Source organism: Drosophila hydei, unplaced genomic scaffold (genome assembly GCF_003285905.1).
Source record: "Drosophila hydei strain 15085-1641.00,03,60 unplaced genomic scaffold, DhydRS2 tig00008134-arrow-pilon, whole genome shotgun sequence".
NCBI classification, from domain to species: domain Eukaryota; kingdom Metazoa; phylum Arthropoda; class Insecta; order Diptera; family Drosophilidae; genus Drosophila; species Drosophila hydei.
In genome coordinates this window covers 3,044,382-3,070,127 of record NW_022045843.1, presented here as the reverse complement: position 1 = coordinate 3,070,127, position 25,746 = coordinate 3,044,382, and the positions used below count along the sequence as shown (strand labels likewise).

The 25,746-nt window shown below is 39.0% G+C and overlaps 4 protein-coding genes across 4 annotated transcripts; all 4 read left to right on the top strand.

The window, feature by feature from the left end:
• Positions 1 to 3,199: 3,199 nt before the first annotated feature.
• Positions 3,200 to 11,803, top strand: LOC111604157. Its single transcript, XM_023322084.2, has 2 exons — positions 3,200 to 3,297; positions 11,086 to 11,803. The coding sequence occupies exon 2, from the start codon at positions 11,100 to 11,102 to the stop codon at positions 11,589 to 11,591; it is 492 nt and encodes a 163-aa protein (XP_023177852.1). The 5' UTR covers positions 3,200 to 3,297; positions 11,086 to 11,099; the 3' UTR covers positions 11,592 to 11,803.
• A 3,435-nt stretch (positions 11,804 to 15,238) lies between these two features.
• Positions 15,239 to 16,005, top strand: LOC111604127. The gene is made up of 3 exons (XM_023322044.2): positions 15,239 to 15,355; positions 15,410 to 15,834; positions 15,905 to 16,005. Exons 1-3 carry the CDS (start codon positions 15,327 to 15,329, stop codon positions 15,976 to 15,978), a joined length of 528 nt encoding a protein of 175 aa, XP_023177812.2. The 5' UTR covers positions 15,239 to 15,326; the 3' UTR covers positions 15,979 to 16,005.
• A 5,664-nt stretch (positions 16,006 to 21,669) lies between these two features.
• On the top strand, positions 21,670 to 22,369 carry LOC111604134. The gene is made up of 2 exons (XM_023322052.2): positions 21,670 to 22,207; positions 22,285 to 22,369. Exons 1-2 carry the CDS (start codon positions 21,919 to 21,921, stop codon positions 22,362 to 22,364), a joined length of 369 nt encoding a protein of 122 aa, XP_023177820.1. The 5' UTR covers positions 21,670 to 21,918; the 3' UTR covers positions 22,365 to 22,369.
• On the top strand, positions 22,356 to 24,295 carry LOC111604132 (UBX domain-containing protein 6). The gene is made up of 4 exons (XM_023322048.2): positions 22,356 to 22,431; positions 22,483 to 23,499; positions 23,567 to 23,715; positions 23,801 to 24,295. The coding sequence occupies exons 1-4, from the start codon at positions 22,378 to 22,380 to the stop codon at positions 23,910 to 23,912; spliced, it is 1,332 nt and encodes a 443-aa protein (XP_023177816.1). The 5' UTR covers positions 22,356 to 22,377; the 3' UTR covers positions 23,913 to 24,295.
• Positions 24,296 to 25,746: the final 1,451 nt, after the last annotated feature.

Genomic DNA, 25,746 nt, shown 5'->3' with positions numbered 1-25,746 from the left:
TCTATACTTACAGATACATCCGAAAAGCTGTAGATACAGCTACAGCTTCAGGTTTTAGACATGGTCGACAGATACAGATACATTTTATAGCTACAGCTACAGATACATATACATTCTTTTAGCTACATCAACAGCTACAGATACATGGCTCAGCTGTAGATATAATATACATTAAACAGCTGGGCGTTAGGATATAGATACATTGTGTAGCTATAGTCTGAGATACATTCTATTGTTACAGATACAATCTATAGTCTCAAATATATTCTATAGATACAAATACACTTTATAGCTGCAGCTACACTGAACAGCTGCAAATACATTCTATAGCTACAGCTACAGTTACAGATACATGCGACAGCTACAGCTACATTGTATAGCTGCAGATACATAGGAAGCCAGACAAAGGTGCAATCTTAAGTGAAAAAACCAATAGCCATAATTGCGTCGTTCGTGTTTAGATAATTTCTTTGGAACTGTTTGCTGCAAAGGAGCAGCAGCTGCTGCCGCTGCCGCTGCCGCTGCCGATGTCGGTTGCTATTGCAATTTGAACTCACGCACAGGACGCGCGTCCTCGTGCCTCGAGCAGGGGGCGCGTCTCGGGCATTAGTTATTCCAGCGAACTGAACACGCAAGCCAAAAGGCCGCGTAACTCGAGTATTCCACTTCACGCTTGTCTATAAATTCGATGAAAGGATTCTGGCACTTAGCTGGCCCAAAACATATGCGCAGCTCGAACACATGCTAGCAGGATCAAATAGAAATGCCACCCGAATGATCCTTCTTCTGTGCATCGTTTGGCTGTCAGTTTGAAAAGGAAGTCGACACCGCAAAGCGCGCATTCAAATGTGCTGGCTGCGAAGGCAAAAGGATTTCCTGTAATTACAGAACGTCGTCTAGGCAGCATAATTAGTCAGCACGCACATACACACACATATGTGTATATATACATATATAATGCATGTGGCACGTGATGGCCACCGCAATCGTTTATTAATATGTACATAAAAAGATATTTCAATGAAGAACTAAATTGATAAATTGAAGTCTGTCAACGTCGAAGGTGCAGGAAGAGTAAAGCGAGATTAATAATAAGTTGGAATGGTAGCTGCAAGAGGCAACAGATAGAGATGTATGTGTCTATTTGACCTGATGACATAGTTGCATGATGATTCGTGCATAGAATAGTTGTAGTTTAATAATACTAAATATGGCTCTTCAGGCCCACAAGATCTTTTAAGTATACATTTTTCCTTAATTATATATTATATTCCCACAACAGCAATCATTTCTACAAACCAAAAGACCTGCCTAAATCTTAATCAAACACAATAAATCTACTATAATCTGCACAATTTCTTAAGCTCTTACTCTTAAGATAATGTATCTTTAATACGACAAATCCCAAAAAGCAATTGTCTCCAAGCCTTTAACTGCTTTCAACATTGATTGCACCTACGATTTTGTATCTCAATCTGTAAGAGTTATTGTTGCCCATACAAATCTTTATTTTGTTAAGCCATCGATGCATGTGTTAATCGATTTAAGTCTGAACAATGCGAGCTCTAGATTCTATGAATGAAATAAACCGAACGTTTAGTTTTTGTGCGCCGCCCAAACACAATGGAACTAAAAATTTGTCCACTGCTGTCAGGTAAGCGTCTTATCAATAGAGCTCAACAGCAATAGCACAGCATAAACAGAAACATAAAATAAATTATTATTATTATTATTATTATTATTAATTAAAAAAATATTATTTTTAAAATTAAAAAAAAATATTTGTTTTAGCAAGAATTTAAAACAAAAATATAATAAAATATGAAATAAGTAAAATATATAACACCATAAATAAATTCTTTAAAATTAGAAAATTCAATGTATAACACATATTTATTAATACTTAATTAAAAAATTATTTTAAGTAAAAAAGAATAAGAAAATAAACAATAATAATTTTTAAAAATAAATTTAAATATTTTTTATTTTATATATGTTAACTTTAAAATAAAAATATATTTAATTATTTTTTGTACATTTTATCTTTAAGAAATATATATATATATATATGAATATTATATTTCATATATAAATTTTATTTAATTTTATATTTATTTATTTTTATGAAAGAGATTAATGCAGTGTTCAATCATTTAAATATTTGTTTCTTTTTTTAATATTTAATTAGTTTATTTTTTTTAATTTTCGAATTGTTTTTTTTTTTATAATTTAATTTTTATAATTTTTATAATTTTGCTACTTAAATGTATTACAATTTTTGCCAGTGTAGCAGAGAGCGCTGCTCGCCGTCAGACAAGAGAGCGGGAGAGCGGTTATCTTATAGCGTGAGCACATGAGAGTGTGTGTGTAGCGTAGAGAGAGCGACATAGAGAGAAAGGCAGAGAGCGAGCTCGTGCCCTGGCTGAGGCAACAAAACTCGCTGCACAACGACGATCGCAATCAGTTGAGAACGTGAAGTGCGCGTGAACAGAACGTAGTTACAGCCACACTCCCCAACACACTCAAGCACACAGATACACGCATCCGACAGATACAAAAAACTAGCTGAAATACGCAGATACTCGTACGCAATAACAACAAGAAACAGCGAATTGCAGCTGCAAACTGGAATTTTGTGTTAAGTGAACAAAACAGAAAAAAAATTAAAGAAACTCGAAGCTCAACAAAAAAAGTTGCAACAATTTGAAAAAAAAAAAAAACAGAAACAAAAACAACAAAACTTTCGAAATTTGAGCCGATAGAAAAGTAGCTCAGAGCGCGAAATACTCAACTGCTATATTGCTGTTGTTGTTGTTGTTGTAATTGTGAGATAGATTTTTGCAAATTGTGAAAATCTGACAAATAGCTTCAGCTGCCGCCGCCGCCCCTCCTCCTCCAGTGAAAATTGACGGACAAAGAGCGAACAGATAGAGACAAGCAAAAAGCAAAAGAAAAAGCTAAAGCGAAAGCGAACAAGTGCAATTTCTATTTTCGCGAAAACCAGTAAAAGAAGAAGCAAAGATATATTGTATATATATATATATATCTTTCGACTATACATATAGTACAAATTCCGAGCGACAACAACTGAAATTGCATTCGCAATACCGCGCAGGAAGTTCCATAAACAAAACCCAAATAATTCATAAACAAATTGCAAATAAGCACGTATATATTATACGTATATACATATATATATATATATATATCTATATCTTAAGATATATCGCAACGGATATCGTCGGCGCTGTACAACTGCAAGCAGCCTTCGTAAATTTTGGATTAACACTCAACTAGGTAAGCAGCCATATCTATAGGCATATAAAATATGTTTTGATTGAGTGATTGATGGCTTTCAATACATTGACTGATTGATAGCTCTCACATAGACTACAGTTTAAGGAAAGTTTAGCTGCAAAGTAGTTTTCCTTTAACTCAATCAAGCAGGGAATCAATCAATTAATTAAGTTTGAAGCTCAAGCTTGTTTCAATCATTAGTCAATCATTTGATCGTCTGATTGATGTTTCATGTACTAGTTAAACACAGGTTTAGCGCTAGACAGCTAACATTTTGTGTAGATATGGCTAGACTAGGCTCTAGATGATGCTCTGATTGACTCATTGATGTATTGATTGACTGACGATTAATACAGAGACGAAATAGTGAAGGCAGCTAAAATTGTCAGGAGCAGCTGCTTTTAAGGTAAACTTGAATGTCTAGAGCTTTGATTGTTAGATTGATTGATTGACTGACTGATTGAAAGTATAAGAAACGGAAATCCCACAACGGGTTTTCCACTTTTCCCACCCGCATGCTCAGCAAAATGATTGATTTGACCCGCACAACGCCGGCTAAGATAGTTTTTCCCATTTGAGCTGTCGCCCATTAAACAACCAAATTGTCGGTTTCATTAACAAAAACAGTTTGTTGCTTGTTGTTTTGTTTGTGTGCTTAGTGTAAACGTCTTGTTTGACATGTTGAGGAATGCCACAATTAATTTTATACCTTTTTCCTTGTGCGCACAGTTTCGTTTAGCGTTTGTGTTTTCTTCGCGCTAATTGACCTCCAAAAGGTGCTCATATATAGGCATATATAAATGTACGTATATGTATATATGTGCCACCTGAAAGATCATTTGAATTAACATAACATATAGATTTGTTGAACAAAATTGAAAGTGCCCGTGTATAGGTCAGCCTCGAGGCAAGACACAATAAATGTAGCCTTGAGTGGGCATCGTGGGCTTGCAAGAGCACAAACTTGTAGGTAAAGACTGTGGCTATAGATTGGAAATGATCTATGCAGAAAAAGAGAGTAAATTCAGGAGAAGGAAAGAGGGATTAGAGAGTTAGATGTGTATATAGAAATATATAATAGGGAAGGCTTAAGCCAATCGAATACTTTCTAAACTAAAGCTTGTAATAGGTTGCTTATAGGAGCTACAAGTATTACTCGATATATGAGAAACAAAAGAGAAACTAAATAAAACTAAGATATCAGATCTTTATATAGGCAAGCGTAGAGTATAGTGTAGTTCACAAAGCAATGTATAGAAATAATTACAGCAACTCGTATTACTCTAGTTCTACAAACATATATAAGCAGCACTTCTTCAATTCAAATAGACTTCAAAATACAACTTCCATGGGATCTGCACCCATTGTACATATATCTCTCATAGAACAACAGTTCCTATGTTATAATAGAACAACTTGAAGTACTGCCTTTAACGAGTTTAGACACAATCGCTTCGCACCGTGTTGCCAATTCTTGTGCGAACTACAGTTATAAGCCAGGTCTTTAGCGCTGGCCCTTCTCAAAAACCGTTCACAGTTAATATTTTTTTTTCGCTTTAGACTCAATGTGCAGTTGCCATGACCGCATTCATAGTTACTTTTTTGTTTTTGGTTTAGCTGTGCCAAAGCAGAAATAAACCTAACAACAGAATTGTCAAAGCGGTGAGCGGCTAGGCGGGGCAACCGCAACCACAAGACAAAGCGACACACTCGAAATGCCAAGACGGCAGCTGCAAAAAAAAAAAATATAATAATAAGAAACCAGTAGAATCAACTTCAGTCAAGCGAAAGAGCGAGAGGGTGAGAGGGAGAGTGCTCGCTGCATTTTGGGCGCTTTGTTAGCCTTTGCAGCCCGCATATTGTGAATGCGCGCGCATGCGCAAAGGATGTGTGTGACCCAAGTGGAGAGCGAACGTTGAACGTTGAACGTTGAAACTATTGTGGCAGTCGGCGCTCTGTAATCTTTGCAGCTGCCGCTGTTGCCACACATATCAAAAACGCACCTGGCCACACAACAGGAGCATAAAAATAGAATGATCGAATCTGAAATACCCTAAGAACAATTATTTAAAGATATAGATAGCACTGAGTATTATGTATACTTATGTACTCTACCGTGGCTTACATATGGAAGTTCAGTTCTATAGCTCCGAGTGCCAAAGAAAGTGCAAAGCTAAACAAAGCTTTAGAAATTATATATAATTTATGTATTATAATATATATATTTTATATTATTTTATATTATATTATATTTAATGTTCATATACTAAACCAGTGTCTACATATGAAATTTCAGCTCTTTAACTCATATACTTCTCGAGTTATGCTAAATAAACAAAAAAACTTAAGAATTTTATAGAAATGAGAGAAGTATTATCTATAATAATATATTATATATGTTTATACACTCCAGTAGAGTTTACATACGAAATTTCAACTCCATAGCTCTTATACTTCTCGAGTTATGTCAAAGTTAATAATTCACATCTGTCAATATTAAGGAAATATCATAACAGTATGACATACATTTTAGCTTTGAGCTATCCAATTACTATAACTATCAAAATCAACGCGTTTGCCCGATAAGAAATGACGAGTATTTGAATTCGCTCGCTTCTAGCTTGATAAGAAATATATATATAGTTTATATAGATAGTTTGAAGTCTCCAACCAGTGAGCTAAATCATCAATAATATAAATAAACTTAGATAAGCTTCCATTTGTGTAGTCAACATAGCCCATATCATTCACCTACAGGGTATTACAACACTTAATTAAATGCCATTGCAAACTCGCTCCCTCTCTATCTCCCTCGCTCACTTTGCTGTGATTCACGCTCGTTTGGAGCCACTAAAGGAAATAGCTAGCTCATGACATAGCTGTCAAATAAGCTGCAAATGCAACTGCTTAGATAAGTACCAGGTAAAACCCCCCAATCAAAGCACCAAATTTTGATTTGCGATAAGCATTCGTTTGCGCATTTCCTGCTGAGCTGCGAGGGCGAAGCCCACCTGAGCTGCACTCACACCATCATCAACATCGTCATCGTCATCTTAGTTAGACGCTTGTTGGGCTTTGCGTGTCTTGGCTTTGGCGCGTGTCGCGCAGCAGCCGCCTCTTGCCTTGTTGCATGCCACGCCACATTGCCAGCGACACGTGTGGGGCGTGAAATGTTCAATGTCTGTCAGACGACGTCGCCGACTCGTCATCATCAAAGCATTTGCCTCATGTTCTGTTTTCATTTAATTTCCAACTAAATATTTACAGCACAGACTAACTACACGCCCGCCCCCTGCTCACTCAGCCAACTGCATTTGGCGCCATTTGCTTTATTTTTAAACGAGGAAAAGTCGTCACACATCCGTCCATCAACGTGCGCGTCCCGCGCCCCAAATCTAAATGATGAATGGCTATGCAATGGGCGCAGTTCCAACATTTCAATGTGCTCCCCACATGACTGCCCCCGCTCCGGCCCCAGCCCCCTTCCTAGCTGCAGCCCCAAATGCCCCTAAGGTCCAATAGCGCTTTTGCAGACGTCAGGCAGACGCCGACGCCGACAGCAGCAGCGACAGCGTTACATGATTTGTAATATCAGCAAACAAATATACATATATATATATACCTATATATATATATATATATATATATATATATATATGTAGGAATCCGGTTTTGTTGTTTGGCTAGCGAACGAAAAAAAAAACAAAACAAAATGTTTATTTTTAACAATATTCAGCAGATTATCATCTGTCGTCTGCTGCTGTCTATAATTGTTGTTGTTGTGTGCACTCTGTAATATATTTATATATATATATATTTGTTATTGAATTGAATAAGTTTATTTGCCTTGAATATGTAGCCTCTCTGCGTCTCTTAAAACCTTTTTCACATCAACAGCTCGAAACTCCTCAGCTGGAAATTTAACTTAATTTGAGAACCCCTCAAAAAAAAAAAAATAAAATAAAAAGAACTAAGAAAAACAACAGCAAATTGACTTAGGAGGAAGCGCATAATTTAGACATGCGCAAGTGTATCTATGAGATACAGATACAGATACAGCTAGAGCTTAGGATTCGTGAGCGTTCAAATTGTAATCAAATTAATGGCAGCTAGGCAAAAACAAAATTTACATAGTTTGCTGTGTTTGCTATTTGTCAGACATTTGATATGTAAACCAAGCGAAGGAAAAGTGCAGAGAGCGAGAGCGTGCAGACAAGTGACGACCAAAAAATACCCTGTTATAGCAAGTATAGCTGAATCTAATAGCTAAGGAACGTACAATTGTTACCTTGGGACATATAAAGTTGATTATGGTATTTCAATTTTAAGCCAAGAAAATTACTAGATATGCTAGAATACATACTATATCAAGATAGATATGTTATATAGCTGATTTCTGAAATTTTTTAAATTTTGGAAAGAATATTAGAGCTCATATAAATCTATATAAAACTAATTTTAGTAAATAAAATAATTGACTTTATAAACATATATCTAGCTTACATAGATATCCCATGGGATATGTAGTACTCTAACCTTTAGTAGAGCTAAAATAAATACTTGAAATTCACAACTTTTCGAGCTGTCACAAAGCCAACTATACAGTCAACCATAGCACACATGACATACCCTGTCTACAGGGTATGCAAAATCTATATGCGAAATTGTGCAAAAGATTTTTGTGATGCCCGGCAAAAAAAAAAGTTCGCGGTAGATGAGTTCTTCAAAAAACGGAAGCGACCTGCAGATAAAGATGGGAGGCGTCAACAGACAAATATACAGCAAAGATTTAAGTGTAGAGTATTTGTGTGTGTGTGTGTGTGTGTGTGTGTGTGTGGGGAGCAAATTACGCACTTAAAGTGCTCGCCAAATGACAGGAAACGCGTCATTTTTACGAACTTCAAATTACGATTTTACGTTTCGTCGTTTTCGTCGTCGTCGTTGTTGTTGTTGCTGTCAGAAGAAGCAGCGAGTGTATGGGTGAGTGTGTCAGTGTTTATATAGTAGCTGGCACTAAGTAGCAACAACAGCAACAACAAACGACAGTGCAAAGTGCAGACGTCAACGTAATTAAAACTGGCGTAAATGCATTTATATGTATGTGTGTAGGCATATCGCACATTTGCTCAGCTTGTGTGTGTGTGTCTCAGAGTTTCCTTTTGTGCATCCTGTGCGCGGGCGGAGGCGGATATGCGCACATTGCACAGACTTCCTGTCATTGACTCCGACTAGTAACAGAAAACCATTTCCTACCCATGGCACAGACAGACCCTGAGCTAAGGGCAAACGACGACGCGTGCTCAGCGCGCGTTTTGCGTGTAGCTAAACCAAAAAGGAACGCCAATGTTGACAAACCAACAAAAAAAATATATAGACAACATGATCGATGTGTGGGTTAATGATTATTTTGGACCTAGGCGAAACGGAAGCGCAACAGACATGTGACATATGCAGCATTATCAATTGAGTAATTGGTCTGCGCTCTATCGATCCTGTTACATCAACCTTAATAACTGACATATGAAACATTGCCTAATGAGTAATTGAGCTGTGAAATAAATCCTGCTGCAATTTGCTTAAAACCTGACATTACCTATTGAGTAATTGCACTCTGTGCTTAATAGTGCAGCAGCCCACTCAGCGTTGGCACGCCCACTCAATTGCTGACAGCTGCAATGGTCAATTTATCTGTACGTTTCCCTTTGCGCTGTGGGAAATCTGTAAATATAGTCGCCGGAAATTGCCTCATGAGGTGGTCTCCAATACAAAAATTCAAACTGTTATAATTGTCTAATTTAGAGCGCCTGCTGTGTGCACTCATTGCCCGTGGTGCGGTCACATTTGATATTTAAATTAATGTTGATCGTTTATCGAAAATGCTTATCGACAGTTGCTGCTAATGATATGCCAGCTCTAGCGCTAATGTAGCGCATCAAATAATATATAAATAAAAAATAAATAAAGTGCATTTAAAGCGTCGTCTTGGACAAACTTGGGCATGTTTATGGCATCCGCTATCGCCTGAGTCACCAACGCGGCCGACATATACACTGATTCATGCATTTTTCATTGCATTAGGCCAGGGTTTTGACTGAAAGACGGCATTCTCGAATGCCCAATTTATATGTTAATAACTTAGTTTGCTCAACATTTCCCCCCGTCCCAGACAAAACATAAATATACAAATATTGTCTGTACATACCCCAACAAGTGGTTCAGCGGGCATTGTGTGTGGCTTCCTGGACAGCAAACAAAGAGAACAACGAAAAAGAGTTTTTAGAGTTGTTTTTTTTTCTTTCATATTATTTGTTGATTCATTCGAATTCGAATTCGGTGTTCGTGGGAATTATCGCGCCGCGCACGCACACATACACATACACTGACGTATAATTAAAATTGCGGCTTCAAACTTCGATTCCTTGGCGAATTCTCAGCTTCGTTTAACGCACTTCCTTGGGCGGAAGCACTTGAAACGGGTTCCGGAAAACTATTAACAGGCAAATGGCAAATGACAAATGGGCTAAAACCCAAGGGTTCTGCCACAGTTGGCTTCCCCCTATTTTGGGTACACTGTGTGAAATGAAATCTCGGATCGCGGTGGTTGCCGTAACGCCCGCGGCTTCCGTTGCCTTCCACACATTCATACTCATACTCACACAAACACACGCGCGTGCGCGTACACCTTTTAACATTGGCTTCAGCTTTAGTTTTGCGCCGGCGGATGTTTTGCTTGTCATTGCCATTTTCATTTTCATGCCCATTCGCATTTCCCATTCTGATTGCCCATGCTCGCCGTCTTTAGAGTATTGCCGTTTTTTGTTTTGCTCAGCTCATTCGCAAGTTGGCAATTCGCCGCTGCCGCTGTCGCTGCTACCCCGTTTGCTAATTGTTTCCGCTTGCCGCATAGCTTCTGATTATTATCGTAATCGATGCGATTCCGGTTTGGCACTTGCCTTTCTATGTCAGCCAACGCAATTGAACAAGCCACTGAGCCATCAAATAATTGTCAGTAAAACAAATGTGGGCCATTTATTAAAGTGTGGCCATGGCTAATAACATCAGCTGCTGCTGTTGCTGTTGTTGCGGCTACTGTTATTTTCGCCTCATTGTAGCTGTTTTTTATTGTTGTTGTTATCGATACGACAGCAGCGTAGTGATTATTCAGCGCTTCCTTTCACGTGCGACCCGCCCCTCTCTGCTACGCCCCACATACATGCCAACAAGGTCAGATTTAATTTTGCGCTACAATAACAAAAAAATATCATTGAAAACTTAACAACAGAAATGCGCAGACCACGGCGAAATTTGAATACTCTTACTTAACAGCACTGTTAGTGTGCTGCAGCCTTGCATATGCATTTATGATAGCTGCTTAACAGAATGTTATTTATAAAAAGTTTGCCTTAATATAGAAATGGGAACAGATTTATTATTTTTAGTAGATATATTTAAAATTGGCAACTAAAGAATATGGCTCAAATAATCTTTTTCGTATGAAATTTACAGTTTTAATAATATATAGGTCACCTTTATTTAGTATTATCTTTAATAACCACAAACCTGGTGACTAAGTTTTGAGGCTCTTTGTTTGTTTACTGCACGTACAATGTGGCGTATGTGTATTATTGTTGCTGTTGATGCGATTAAACAATTGTCCGGTTGTGAAAGCATTTCCGCCACTTGACTTCTGTCCACATACATACACATAAACACAGTCCTCTCTCTCTTGCCCGTCTCTGCTAATGAATCACTTCCATTAATCATTCCATTTCTATCTGCCATTTGCAGCTCACTGCTGTACGATGCAATTGGAGGCCAGTTACCCGAAATACGCCGGACGCGTGCCGCCATTGGACCTCTCTCAGGTCAATGCCGGCCAAGATCAGCTGCAGCAGCTATGGGCGACCAATAAACGTCATCATCCCTACCAAATGTTGGACAAGTGCCGCAATATGCTCAGCTCCGATGACATCAACAACAACAATAACAGCAGCAACAACAACAACAGCATGCAACATCATAAGAGCAGTCTGCCATATCCCATGGGCTCCGATGGCTTGCCGTTGGATCCGCGCGATTGGACACGTGCCGATGTGTGGAAATGGCTAATCAATATGACCGTATCGGAGGGACTTGAAGTAACGCCCGAGCTGCCACAGAAGTTCCCAATGAACGGCAAAGCCCTCTGCCTGATGAGCATGGATATGTATCTGTGTCGTGTGCCCGTTGGCGGCAAGATGCTCTATCGTGATTTTCGTGTGCGTCTCGCACGCGCCATGGCGTTGCTCTCCTAAACACAAAAACTGAATACCCAAGCGAAATACCCTAAGGTTGTAAATATACCTAGTATATATAGCATACATATACATACATACATATATATATATGTATACATAGAGTTACCTAGTCTTAAGTCGTAGCCCTAAATGCATTTGTTTAATCGCTTAAGTGGTCGAAGTATGCCCCGTCTGTGCCAAGGCTCTAACTCTCATTAGCCATCGGCCCAGTGACGGGGCATACTTCAAATGCTGTCCTATTAGTCATCTAAGTATTTGCATCTAATGAAAATATAAAATGAAATTTTATGAAAAATCAATTGAAATTTTCGTGTGTTCTTATTTGAAGTGGAGTGTACGGTCTTAATGGAAGTGAAGTTGGGATCTTAAGAGGTGGAAAGTATCGCGTCTGGTCTTGAAATTTGTAAGAAAATACATGAAAGAGTTCTCAATGGGTTTGTTTCAAGATTCTGATATTATATTTTGGGCAGCCTACATGAAGGTTCTGTTATACTGTTATACGTTTATTCTGGTATATTGTTATACTGTTATACTGTTATACTGTTATACTGTTATACTGTTATACTGTTATACTGTTACACTGTTATACTATTATACGGTTATACGGTTATACGGTTATACGGTTATACTGTTATGCTGTTATACTGTTATACTGTTATACTGTTATACTGTTATACTGTTATACTGTTATACTGTTATACTGTTATACTGTTATACTGTTATACTGTTATACTGTTATACTGTTACACTGTTATACTGTTATACTGTTATACTGTTATTCTGTTATATTGTTGTACTGTTACAATTTCATACTGTTAATAATAATAAGATACAGCTTGACGGCTTGTTTGTTTAGGACAGTCCATAAAGTAAAGATATATATATATATATAAATTTAAGACAGCTATATCTTAATATCTGAACAATGCAATTAATTATCTATAACTGTCTACATACGCCAGATATGCTGTCTAGGTATTCCGTTAAGCTGTAAACCTAAGATAAGTCTTATCAAAGAAATTCTCATAAGTTGATAGGTATAAAAAGCTGCAAAAAATATTTTAAAAGAAAGACCTTCAACGTTTCCAGTTCCGGACATCAACTGATATGCTTGAAGTATTTATAAAAGATTAAGCTTCCACTTAAAGTATTTACAAAAAGATTAAGCCTTATCTCTCTTCCTCTTTCTCACTCTGTCTTTTCGGATAGCTCGATCTTCATAAGTTCCCACCGTATTCTTTCCTAATCTGCGACTACTTTTTCTAAACAATTTTTGACTGGTCACCAGTTGTTGCCTCTTAGTCTAGTATTTTATGTGCTGTTTATGTCTTTCACAATTTAAAATGGAACTGTGCACTATATGTATATAGATATATGTAGGTACTGAAGAGGAAGAAGCGCCCATTGACATGTTGCCCCATTAGCACATCATTAAGAAAAGAACAGAACGAAACTCGTATCGTATCTCAATGGAAGTGCAATAAACTCTTTGTTATTGTTGGCCAAGAAGTTAATGTTAACATTCGGTAGAACACCCATGAGTCTTTATTTTTAGACCAGACAGAGCGTGATTTATGTGTATGGAAAGATAGAGCGGGCGGCAGGAGGGCGAATGGGGTAAGTAGTCTAGACTTTTTGTGAAGCAAATGATATTTGGTTGAAGGCAATCGAAAGGTTTGCCATCTAATAAACATTAGTAAATATTGGTTTTCTATAATTGTGTGTGAGAGGCGGAAAACAAGACGACTTTAGTTGTTTCAGCCTGTCAACCTATACATATATCTGACCCTTTGCCTGTTCATTCTATAGCCGAAGTTCAGTACACCCCTTTTTAACATGCTTTGAGTAACTGTTTATGTGTTGGTTGGGCTATGCTTTTAAGAAAGCAGCCTAGAATGCTTAAAACAGCAGCTCTGCTCAAGGTAAGGGTATCTACTAGTCAGTCACTTACAACTAGAGCTGCCTTTTTTCCTCTTTTTTGCACAATTATGACAACAATAATAACTAGTCATGATAATCAGCCAAATAGAACCCAAAAAAGAACTACACACAAAGCGAGAGAAGTGAAAGGAGACTGCGGGAGAGATGAAGGGAAATAGAGCTAGGTAACGCTAGCTATAGAGCCAGTTGCTGATTCAAGCGCTTCATCCGCCCGTGCATCCGCTTCTCTATGAATGAACAGCAAGAGCTACAGCCACAGACACAAGCACAGCTATAGTTATAGGAACAAATACAGCCACCGATACATGCACAATCATAGATACAGATACGCCAGCTCTTCCTGTATGTGGCTGCTGCTGCTGCTGCTGCTGTTGTAACTTTGGAACTTTGCATTTAGTGCAGTTTTATGAATTTGTCTGTCTGTCTGTCTGTTCTCTGTTTTTTTAATTCTCTCTTTAGTTTGGCATCCGGGATGTTGTTTGTGCGCCAGTCCGAAAGGTAAAGGAAGTGAGACAAATGGGCCAACCACCGACAACAGCAACAGCAACAGCAGCGGGGGCAAGTACTTTGCTTGTACCTTTGTGCGGCTACCTTGTAATATGAAACAGATGTCGTCAAGAAGCGACGGCCACGACCTGCCACATGCCACATGCTGCATGCTGCATGCCTCATGCCGCATGCCACACACAACACAGCTGACGCAACAACAGTTTTACAAAACGAAGATATTGATACAAGTGATGATAGTGGAGGAGCCTAAAAGAACCGAGAGCTGTAAGAAATATATTTTGATGAATGTTTTATTCATATATATAGTGTCTATAGGGTCTATGGGCTCTATAGGGTGTATGGGGTCTATAAAGTCTATAGGGTCTATAGAGTCTATAGGGGCTCTAGGATCAATATAGTATACAGAGTTTATAAATTCTATAGGGTCTACAGATTCTACAGGGTTCATGGGGCTATAGGGTCAATAGGGTGTTTGGGGTCTACAAGGGTCATGGGGTCTATAATATCTATAGAGTCTATGGGATCAATATAGTATACAGGGCTTATAAATTCTATAAATTCTATATAAGGGTCTGTAGGTTCTATAGCGTCGTATAGGGTCTATAGATTCTTTAGGGTCTAAAAATTATATGGAATCTATAAGGTCTATAGACTAGATATTCTATAGGAAAACCAGGTAAGGCTTGAATGATAAACGGAATGCGCCTCAGTCAGACTTTTAGCTATGAAAGCCCTAAAATCGTAGTTAAAGGAAGCTTGAAGAAGATCCATTCGGATCTATAGGACAAACTAGTTTGGCCTTCATGCTGAAAGGCTAAACGGGTCTATGGCTCTTAAAAGGCTTAAAAGGGCAGCAATAAAATAAATGTATAAGAAAATTTGTTAGAGATATTCAAATGAATTTTGAATGGTTGGTTTCGAGCTAGGACTTGAGCCAAAGGAAGATAGTCAGAAAGTCCAAGCTAGTAATCTAGGCGCTTGTCTGTGAATACTTGAAGGAAAGGTTAGGATGTACTATTCTTACTGATTTTAGAAATATTTGACATGTGCTATGTGATATATAGATAATTAAATAAAGCCATCTAGCTAGAATAAACAGTTTTAAGAGTCACCCAACAAAATATATATTAATACACTCCGAGAGAGCTGAGAGCCCTGCCTCTCATAGTAGGCACTTGTTAAATAATTAGCCATAATTTATATTTATTTTAGAGTTTTAAGCATCTATTAAGCTCTTTTTTTGTTTTAATATCTGTTGAGTTTTTAGCATCTAAATCCAAAATGCAAGTACGCCGCAACATATTAAAGAGGTGATTGCTCTGGGTCCCATTCGATTCCATCAACTACTAAGTCTTGTATCGTAGCATTATGCCCGTACAGATATACAAGTCAAACAGTGCCGTTTATATGACCTGCCTGTCGAAGCTCTCGATATCGGCCTTTGTGCCCGAATGCAATCAAAAGCTGGTTGTGGAGAAGGCGATTGTCGAAGCGCTCGACAAGAGCACAATGCCCCACGCCCATGCGGACAGGCAGCTGGAGGCCGAGCAAATGTTGCACCGTTCAAAGACAAACTTTCGCCACGTGTTTGCCGACAGGTGTGCGGCGGTGAAAAAGGTCCAGTGGGGCACAAACACCAAAATGTGGATCAACAACGAATACGAAGTCGATCGCCCCCTATCACCCTTCAAGGCTGAGCAATATGATCGCATCTTTAAGGAACATTGTCGCCGCAAACACAACGTGCTACTCGAAGTGCCCAATCTGCCACCCATACGACTGTCGCTTGGTGCGTATTTCACTTGAATTCATAATCATATATTCATATGCGCTTTCCTTCCTTCCTCCTTGATCGACAGTGGCGTTTTTATTGAAACTTGTCTTTGTGCTGATCGCCATGAGCATTACAGTTTATCTGCTGGCCGATTTATGACAATAAGTATATTTCCGTCTTGTTTTCCGCTTATAATTTTCCTAATGGAATGTGAAAATGTAGAAATGTAATTTGTGAACTGTGTCTGTGTCTGTGTTTTCTTATTGCCCCGATCGATCAATCAATCAAGCAATGCGAATGCGCTTAGCAAAACAAAGGCGAATAAACCCAGCCCAAAGACCGGGAAAATGTTGTAGGAAATGCCGCTTATGTAAAGTAGAATATCCGCCGGGGCGACCCGAAGTCCAAAACGGAAGCCGAGGTGCGAAAAACAATAAAAAAAAAGAACGAAGCGGAAGTGGCAACCAACGACGTTTCCCTCCAGTCGACAGCAGCAATCGTCAACAACATCATCATCATCATCATGATGAGCAGCTACGATTCTGGGCTACAGATTTTGCCAATTTACTCGAAATGACTTTTCACCCAAAACCCAAAAAACCAAAAATTAACTTTTGTATAGCAAAGGAAATGACTTAACTAAAATATTTTTGGTAAGGCGAGGCGGCCATCAATAGGCTAGACTCAAGTGTTTCGGTTTCTTGTTAATCAAGTGCTGACCCAAGTTTGTCGAACAACAACACCAGACGCTAAACGAAACATCAACAACAACAAACAGTGGGGGCCAATAGGGGGTTACGATTGTGCAATTGAAACTCTTCGGGGGCAGCCGCCTCTTTAATTAGTTCATTGGCAGCAAAACTAACCAAAGGGAATGGGCGCTATATTTCCCACGAACTCTGAAATCGACGGGGTAAACAAATGAAATGAATCAACAAATATGAAAAAATACAACTTGAAAATTGAAGAGCAGCGCTGACTGCAGATTGAAATAGCTCAACGATTGACAGATACCCTGTACCCTGTACCCTGTACCCTGTAGTCTGCTGCCATCAGCTGATAGAGAGAGGCATAAAGAGAGGACAAGAAGAGGACTCGAGAGTGCTAAGCTAAGTCATTTAAAATTATTCTTTGGAACAACAAGTTAAATGCTTAAACGTGTTAGTACAGCCCCTCGATATTTATCGATCTATCGATTCACTTAGCATCCGTTTATAGGCGCATAAAGACTAAGCAAAACTGATTTATTTAGGGTTGGTATTGAGGGAGAAAGAGAGCAAACAAAATAGAGAGACTGAAAGAGAAAGAGAGACTGCGAGACAGATAGTGGCAGATAGAGAGAGAAAGAGCGAGAGACAAAGACGGATTGAAAGAGGGATTTAAAGAGGGACTGAAAGAGAGAAGTAGGCTAAGAGAGGGAAACAGACTGCGGGACAGACAGATATAGAGAAAGAGAGAGAGACTGGGAGAAGGATTGAGAAAGAAAAAGAGGCTGAGAGAGAGAGAGAGAGAGAAGTAGACTCAAAGAGAGATACTGAAAGATAAAAAGATCGGGGGATTGATAGTCTGACTGATACCACAAAGACAGGGCGAAAGAGAGAGAAAGAAACTGTGTTAATAAAGACATCGAGAGAGTAGGAGTAAACGAAAGAGGGAGGACGAAATAGAGGTAGAGACCAAAAGAGCTGAAGAGCAGACAAATAAAGGCACAAGGAGAGGGAGAGAGAGGATCAAAGATAGACAGAACGAGAGAGATCGAGAAATAGGGAAAGAGAAAAAACAGAATGTGTGAGAGATAGGAGAAAAAGTTCAAATGTAGCAACGTAACTTAGTAAATTTTCGCATTAAAAACCTTTTCTTTTTTCTGCATCTCGATATCTATCGATTTTAGATAGTTGACGATAAATATTAATATACCCGCAATTTTCAATATTTACGTGGTATAGTTAGAGAGAGAATACACAGACCCCTTTGCCGCCGTGGAGCTGCACACACACAGACACACATCGAGTCAAACGCCCGCTTGGAAGCTGCCTCCAAAGAGCCACTTGTTCCACGGATCGTGTTTTGTTTGTTTACATGAAGTTTTTTTTGGTTGTTATTCAGTGAAATGTTGGACCATGCTCTGTGTGGCATTAACATAAAAATTGATCGAAGCTGGGAAATTTGAGACAGCAGCCAAAGAAGGAAGAAAATGGACAAGCCCACGACACGATAAAAGCCATCTAGTTATCTAGCTGTCCGACTGTCCGCCATTTGGTGACTCAGTTGGACGGCGGATGCCATAAAGAATGCTTAGAGTCGAGCTTAGGTGACGCTCTGTGTGGCATGCCATTAACACTAAAAGTTCAGGCGCTGTCGATTGAAGAGGAATCGAAAATACAATTTTAGCTTCGGGCGGTCTTTGCAGAGAAACTAGAAACTATAGAATTAATTAGTTCATTTTCATTAAACGCAGCGGGGACCACCAAGAAGCAGCAGCAGCAGTAGTTGGGGGGCGTGGCTACATTAACCACTTCCGGTTACATTAGATGCAGCTCCCACCCCAAAAAATAATGTGGTTACAAAAGCACTTGAAGTTCAGTGGGTTTCTCACGCCCACGCTTAGAGCTCTCAATGATTGCCATGAGAAGGGAAAAGCCAAAAGCTGTGTGAAATGCTGCTCAAGAAAATGCGACAAAGACAAAGCAAAAGAGAGAGCGAGCGAGAGAACGGCAGGGGGAGGGGAGGGCACTAAACTGTCACTGACTTTTGTGTGAAGGAGAGAGAAGACGAACGAGCGCGCGAGCGAACGAGTGGGCAGAGGCATTCTGCATAAAAGAGTGAACTGATTGCCACATCTCAAGTTCATGGGAACAAACGAAACACTGCGACTCGATGTAGTCAAGTGTAAAGCAACTCTTTTAGCTCCCCTCTCGCCTTACCGCGTTGCCCTCTCCTTGTTTTTTGACTGCTCTGCTTTGTCAGCCTCTTTGAGAGCAATAAATAAATGCTTGTAATTTAATAACATGTGTGTGAAATGCGGGGTTGAGGTTACTTAGTCGAGAGAGGGATAGAGAGAGGGAGAGATGGAGAGAGATAGAGAGATAGAGAGAAACGGTCTAAGTCTGCAGTTGCCTTAGAATCATTTGTGCATTCAGTTAAGTTAGTTGTAGAAGATTATGGACAATAAACTGCTAGGCTTATATATATAATTATATTAGAATAATTTTATAAATTATTAAACAATTTAATTTTAAATTTTAAAATATATTCAAACATTTTTCTGTGTAATTTTTAAATTAAAAAAAAATATTAAAGACAAAAATAAAAAAAAATATAAAAATGTATTTAAGCCAATTTATGTGCATATAAGTAACTGTAAAATAAAATTAAGTTAACTGTAAAATAAAGACAAATTGAATATATATATATATATATATATATAAGTATATGCATACATATATTATTTTAATTTGTATTTTATTTATTCTAAAATAGTCAGTTATATTTGTTAAATTTATATTCTAGCTTAAGCTATAAAAAAAATTCAAAACTATTTTCATTTAATTTTAATTCAAATGTAATTTAATTTTTTTCTATGTTTTTTTATATTTTATATAGATTTCCTTTAAAATGTCAAGCCTATTGCCTCTTTAAAAAAATGTAATTTAATTTTTTTTTATATCTCTTTTATATTTTATATAGATTTTCTTTAAAATGTCAAGCTTATTCCCTCTTTAGCTGGCTGCTCTATGAGGATTATTGATTTCTTGTGCCCTCCGCACAGCTGTCATAAATAAGCCTTTCAGCTCAATTATGCTGATGGACAGGCGTGCTCATACATATATACACACATACAATACAGGTGTACAAAGAGAGAGAGAGAGAGGGAGAGGGAGAGAGGGATGGCAGCTATCATATTTTACATTGTTTGCTGTGTGGGCGTGTCAACACTTTCAATTTTTATTTCGTTGTGGTTGCAGCTTGAACATTTACAATTTTGAGTGACAATCGTTTTGAGGCTTCGCTGGTCTTTGTCAATGCCGACTGCATAGCCAAACGAAATGCTGCAGTTGCTGCTGGCCAGGAATGAAGCTAGACCGAAGGCAACTCTTGTGACATTGTCTGCGCCTTGTCTGCCAAAGAAGACGACGACGATGACGACGTCTGCTTTGCTTCCGTTTCCTGCGCGCATAAATTTTAATGAGGCAACGCAATATCAATTGAAAGAGGCAAAGACTAAAGCCTTGACTTTGAACAAAGTCAAAGTCAGTCAAATGTTGGCCAACCAGTTCAATTCGGGGTGAAAACAGAGGCTTTTACTTGGCTTTCCCGAGCCACAACTTTTGCAGACAGCAAGCTAAATATATATATATATATATATATATATATATATATATATAAATATATATATATCTGAGGCGGAAACTAGTTTTTCAGGTTCGGCGCACGGCCTGTGATAACAACAATTGCAATTGCAGGCGGCTGAAATGCCTTTAAGACTGGCCAAGACTGCAAAACATGCCAGGAATGTTAATTGAGTAAAAAAAAATACACAAACAAAAAGACAAATATAAAAAGTGCTAGCGCAGTGAGAACATATCGCGTGTTTTGTGATGGAATATAATAGCAAAGGCTTGGCGTTACTTGGCGATACCATAATTATGATCTTTACCGAAGAGGGGGAACAACAGGGCAAAAAGCGGCAGAGGTGTAGCTGAGGCGAGAAAAATTCTACACGCTGCTCGTATTATAAGTCGTCGACATTCTTGCAGAGCAAAATGAGCTAGCACAAATAAATATGGGCAAGCCAAATGGAATTAGAGTTTGCGTATCTGTATCTGTATCTACCAAATGTATCTGTGTCTGTATCTGCGGCTGTGGCTGTGGCTGTAGCTGTATCTATGGCTGTCTGTCTGCCTGGTTGTTTGTTGACTTGGGTGTTGGGGTCTCTTGGTCGCAGTCAGTGGAGCGCGCTGGGCATACGGAAGCCATAAGCCATGCATGCTGCCTGTTGCTGCTCTTGACTAGCCACACGTCTGGGCAGATTTCTATGCAATGCTCATGTTTCGGCTGGGCTGTTGAACTCCAGCGCCAAGGCGCTCATGCGAAGAGCTGCACACACACACACTCGCGTCTTGCACCACTCATAAACGTGCTCAAGAATGGCAACAGCTCAAAATCAATCATACAGATGCTCCTTGCTGCTGCTGCAAAAAAAAAAGATAATGCGTGCAAAATCACCTAAAATTACAGGAAGCAAAGCGCAAAGCACTTGCCGAAATGGCCAAAAATCATTCAATTATGCTGTTGGTACATGTTGCCACAGGCAACATACAGACAAACAGGTAACCACAACAAGGATGTGCTGTCAGAATGCACACAGCTGCAGCAATAAGGGGCGTGTCAGTATTGGCAAAATAATTACGTAAGCAACCTGGATTAAGACCTGTTGCTGCGCTTAAGGACCACCAGTTGTTTCAGTTTATGAAAGGAAGTAGAACCGTGAAAAAAAATCAGAAAATCAATAAATAAAGTGCCCTAGTAAATGAGGTCAGCAGCCCGGGGCAATTAATTCAAATTTAAATTGCATACCAAAATGTTAATTCAAATATTACGCACAGCTATCGCCTACTTTAACAGCGTACTGTTAAATGAATGTGTTAACATAAATGTGAAGTGTCGAACCGAACGATTTGTTATTGACACAGCTGCTTGTTGTGAGCTCAACAAATAAATTTATGTTTGAATAAAAAACAAATACAAACACGTTTAACCCAATTAGTTTCCAGTCATATACGCATATATTTCACACAAAGCTGTACAATTTATATACAATTGCCTGCACAAATTCAAAAAACGCGCTAAACTATCGACTGTTTCTTAATTGCAAGCTCTAGCAGCACCATTTTGAGTTTAACAGCCTAATGTTAAGTGAAAATAGCCTATCGGGCAATCGAATAGAACGATTAATTATTGAACCAACGTCAGACAGCTGCGAGTCATTTTTTTGTGTGCTCGAAAAAAATGCGTAAAACGTAAACAAAGTAGTTTAAAACAAAGAAAAAACACGCCAACACTCAAATACTTACGCTAAAGCATCTCTCGGTCAGGCCAATGAGTTACGAGACATATGTCCACACACTAAACACAACCCTACAGGCCTTCGCCCAACAAGTTGAACACTTCACTGGCGTCGCTCTGCAAGCCGTAGTCCTATCTTACAGTGAGCTGATCAACTTCGCTGCCGATTGGCATTGGCAGTGGCAAAGTCCGGTTGAGTTTACAGCATTACAGGCTACGCTGCTGAAGGTGTTGCTGATCCTATTACTGGGGACAGGTGTGTTAATTGCTTGGGCGTGGGGCGTCTACGGTCGAGTTATCACTGAAAAATTTGTCAGGCCGAGTGAGTACGATTGCTATTGAAATTAAATATCCCAGCAATAAACATATCGTTAAATTTTTGGTGAAATTCTTTTTTAGGCACTTTGAAGGAAATTGAAGAGCTCAAATTATCTGTAGCCAAATTGAAGTTGCCGAAAGAGCATTCACCCAGAATTTAAGGTTCGTTTAGCCATGTCCAAAATCAAGCGTTTCTTTTCCAAGAAGAAGGAGGAGGCGTCTTTCAAGGTAAGTTCATGCTCATGTTAAAATTGAATATTAATATTTTTTCTCTTACAGTTGCGATTGGGCGGCGGCATGGGTCAGGGTCATAAGCTAAATGAGCCGAAGCCCGATGCACCGTCAAGCAGCTCATCGAGACGCAGTAAGGATGCCTATGTGCCACCCAGACGCAAAGAGCTAAGTAATGAGGCGCGCGCTGCAGCAAATGCCGCACTCTCACGCATCGATCGCAAGGATTCAAAGGATTTCAATACCTCGTTGGCTGCTATTAAGGCACAGGCAAAGCGAGAATTGGAAGCTGAGCGCAAGCAGAAACTGGAGCTGTCTTCCAGCGGCTCCATTAATTCTAGCTCTGCTAACGCTAGCGGTTCCCCTCAGGAGAATCGAAATTTAGCCTGTCAGGGTGTATTTTTTCGCTGTCCTTTAATCAGTGAAGAAGTACTGCCCAAGCAGTCATGGAAGATGAAAATCAAGGAGTTTCTCTACCAACAGCTGGAATTCGAACGTGGCCTAACCGCTTGCTTGATCATCCAGAATTGCAATGTTAAGGAGCGGGCAGACGAGTGTATTGCCACATTAACTAAATATCTGGAGAACATCGTTCAGCACCCGGATGAGGAGAAATTCTGTAAAATTCGCATGTCCAACAAGATCTTCAGTGACAAGGTGCGCTATGTGGATGGTGCCTTGGATGTGCTGCATGCAGCTGGCTTCAATGAGGTGCAAATCGATGAAGAACCTTTTCTATTGTGGACAAATGAACAAATGGAACCTGGCCTGGATCTGGCCACGCTGCTGGATGCCTTGAAGAACTCAGAGCCCATACAGCTGGAGCTGGATCGCAATATTAAAGTGCTGTTGCCGTCGCAGGCACGTCGCGTTGTCCTCCCGGATGATTTCTATCGCATATCACCGGAAGAAATCAAGCGGGAGCAGCAGCTGCGCGCCGAGGCCATCGAAAGCTCCCAAATACTAAAGACCAAGGCAATGAGAGAACGCGACGAGCAGCGCACTCTGCGTATGTATCGCTATGCTCTAATAAGAGTCAAGTTTCCTAATGGTCTCTACATACAGGTGAGCTATCCAAAGGTGTTTTGCTATCTATATCTATCTATTCATTCTGTTTACCTTTGCTATACAGGGTACCTTTAATGTGTATGAAAAGATAAGCGATATATATGAGTTTGTGCAATCTTGCCTAGCTGATGAAACACTCGACTTCAACTTGGTGTCCGCCAGTGAGGGTAAATTCAGTGAGGACGACATGGAGAAGACTTTATATGACTGCAAGTACGTAAGCCAAAAAAATCCATCATATACGAAACTTATAAATAATGTTATGTATTTTTTGTTGCTTTTCTCTTTTCTTGTTCAGACTCATCCCAAATATAGTTCTACTGTTTGCGGTCCCAGCAATTCCAACTCCTGTAGCAGCTGATGTTAACTTTTTAAAGGAGGAGCTGTTTATGCTGGTGCAGTCAATGTAAATGTCCCATTTATATATATATTTATTCCATGCATAGTGTCGGGAATGCATTACGACAGCAGTTCAATGTCGCCAGTTTATTGGCCTGTTTTGGGTATACAAAAATTGTTATTTATTCCACGAAACTAATTATACACACATGCTTTAAACTATCGTAATATTTAAATGCATTCTAATTTCGATACTCAAAATGTATCGATATCACGTGTGTTATGCAGCAAGCTCTTGTAAATGATGTACTTAGTCCGTTGCTGTATTAGCGAATGACCAACTTTTTTTCCGGTTTATTTTATGTGGAGAAATTAAGTTGCTTAGTGATGAATTAGAGCACCATGACTACTATATATTTGTAAGCACAATTTAATATTTACTGAAGAATATATTCAAATATTCCTAATCTTTGAACCAACTTATTAAAATTGATTATTTTCTGGCTTTATTAAATTTCGATACCCCAAATGAATCGATATGAAAGTTGTGGTGCAGTGAAATGTTAAGGCTCACCTTTGCGTCGCTGTTAACGCAGCTCAAATTCTTGCTGTCATCGACCAACCGCCACCGTCAGCGCGACAGCTGTTTAATAATTATTACGCTGCGGTCACACAGTGCCGAACTGAACTATTTACCGTGATATTGCAGCTAACAAATAAAAATTAGCTAAAAAAGTAAAGTATAACTATGAGCTTAAAATACAAATTCTAACTAGTGAGTGCAAAGTGTATATGTGAATATATAAATAAAACAGTGAAAAGTGTGATATGCAAAAATACAGGTAAGTAATGCCGCCACTAAGAACCAAACAATAACAAAGCCCGCAGCTGCTTTGTTTTCGATGTGCAATAAGCTGCTTAACCCTTGATTAATACACTATATTTACTGTGCATATAAGTGGGTATGTGTGTGTGTGTGACTGGTGTAATTTCCCTAAAGACCATAGCTCTTTTATAATTATAAAGTGCGGGGGTTGTGTTGCAGCTGTCTTCGCCTCAGTAGCGTGCCGCTGCCTTTGCTCATTAACCAACATTTTATTGGTTAAGCAGAAATTGTAATTTGTAATGCGTTGTTAATTAAACCAAAAGGGCGCACAGCCATTGACTTTGTCTTGTCGATGTGGGCCACCAAATGACACACACGCACACATGCACAGACACCAACATAAACATATACAGTCCTAAAACCTAGTATTTGTATTTAATGAATCCATTTCGCCGCGCTCAGCTGCAGCGTCTATCGGCGCCGCATCAATGCAACGGTAAAAGAACAGAGAGAGACCATATTCGCCTTAACGAAATCCAAATACCCTTGCCTTTAAGGCTTTCAGGAAGATTTCTGTTAACTAAGATTAAACTAGATATTTCATAAGGAAAAACTTAATTGTTTTTGGCTATTGTTGGTAACTATACGATATAGTAATGTTGTATAAATTATATATAAATTTATTATATATATCATGTACAATCTGAAGAACTTGTTGCTGATCAACTAAATCCACACACAGTTTGCTCAACAAACTCATAATACCCGTTTGTAAGTGTATCTAGGAAGGCATTCAATTGCTGTTTAGACCAGGCCAAGACCAAGACCAAGACCATGCAGTCAATTTGGCGCAAATCTTTTGAGCCGCAGGCAAGTTGATCTTGGGAAAAGTAAATAGGAGAAAATCTGAAACCCTCCGCTCCGCAGCCCAAACGGAAAACTTAATGAATCTTTTGTGTGGGTTCCTTGCAGTTGCTGCTAAATTAAATCGAACGTTCGGCGCGCAATCGCGCCAAATCGAAAAGCAAAAAAAAAAAAATTCCAGCTAAAGTCGAAAAGACACGCAGCCGCATAAAATT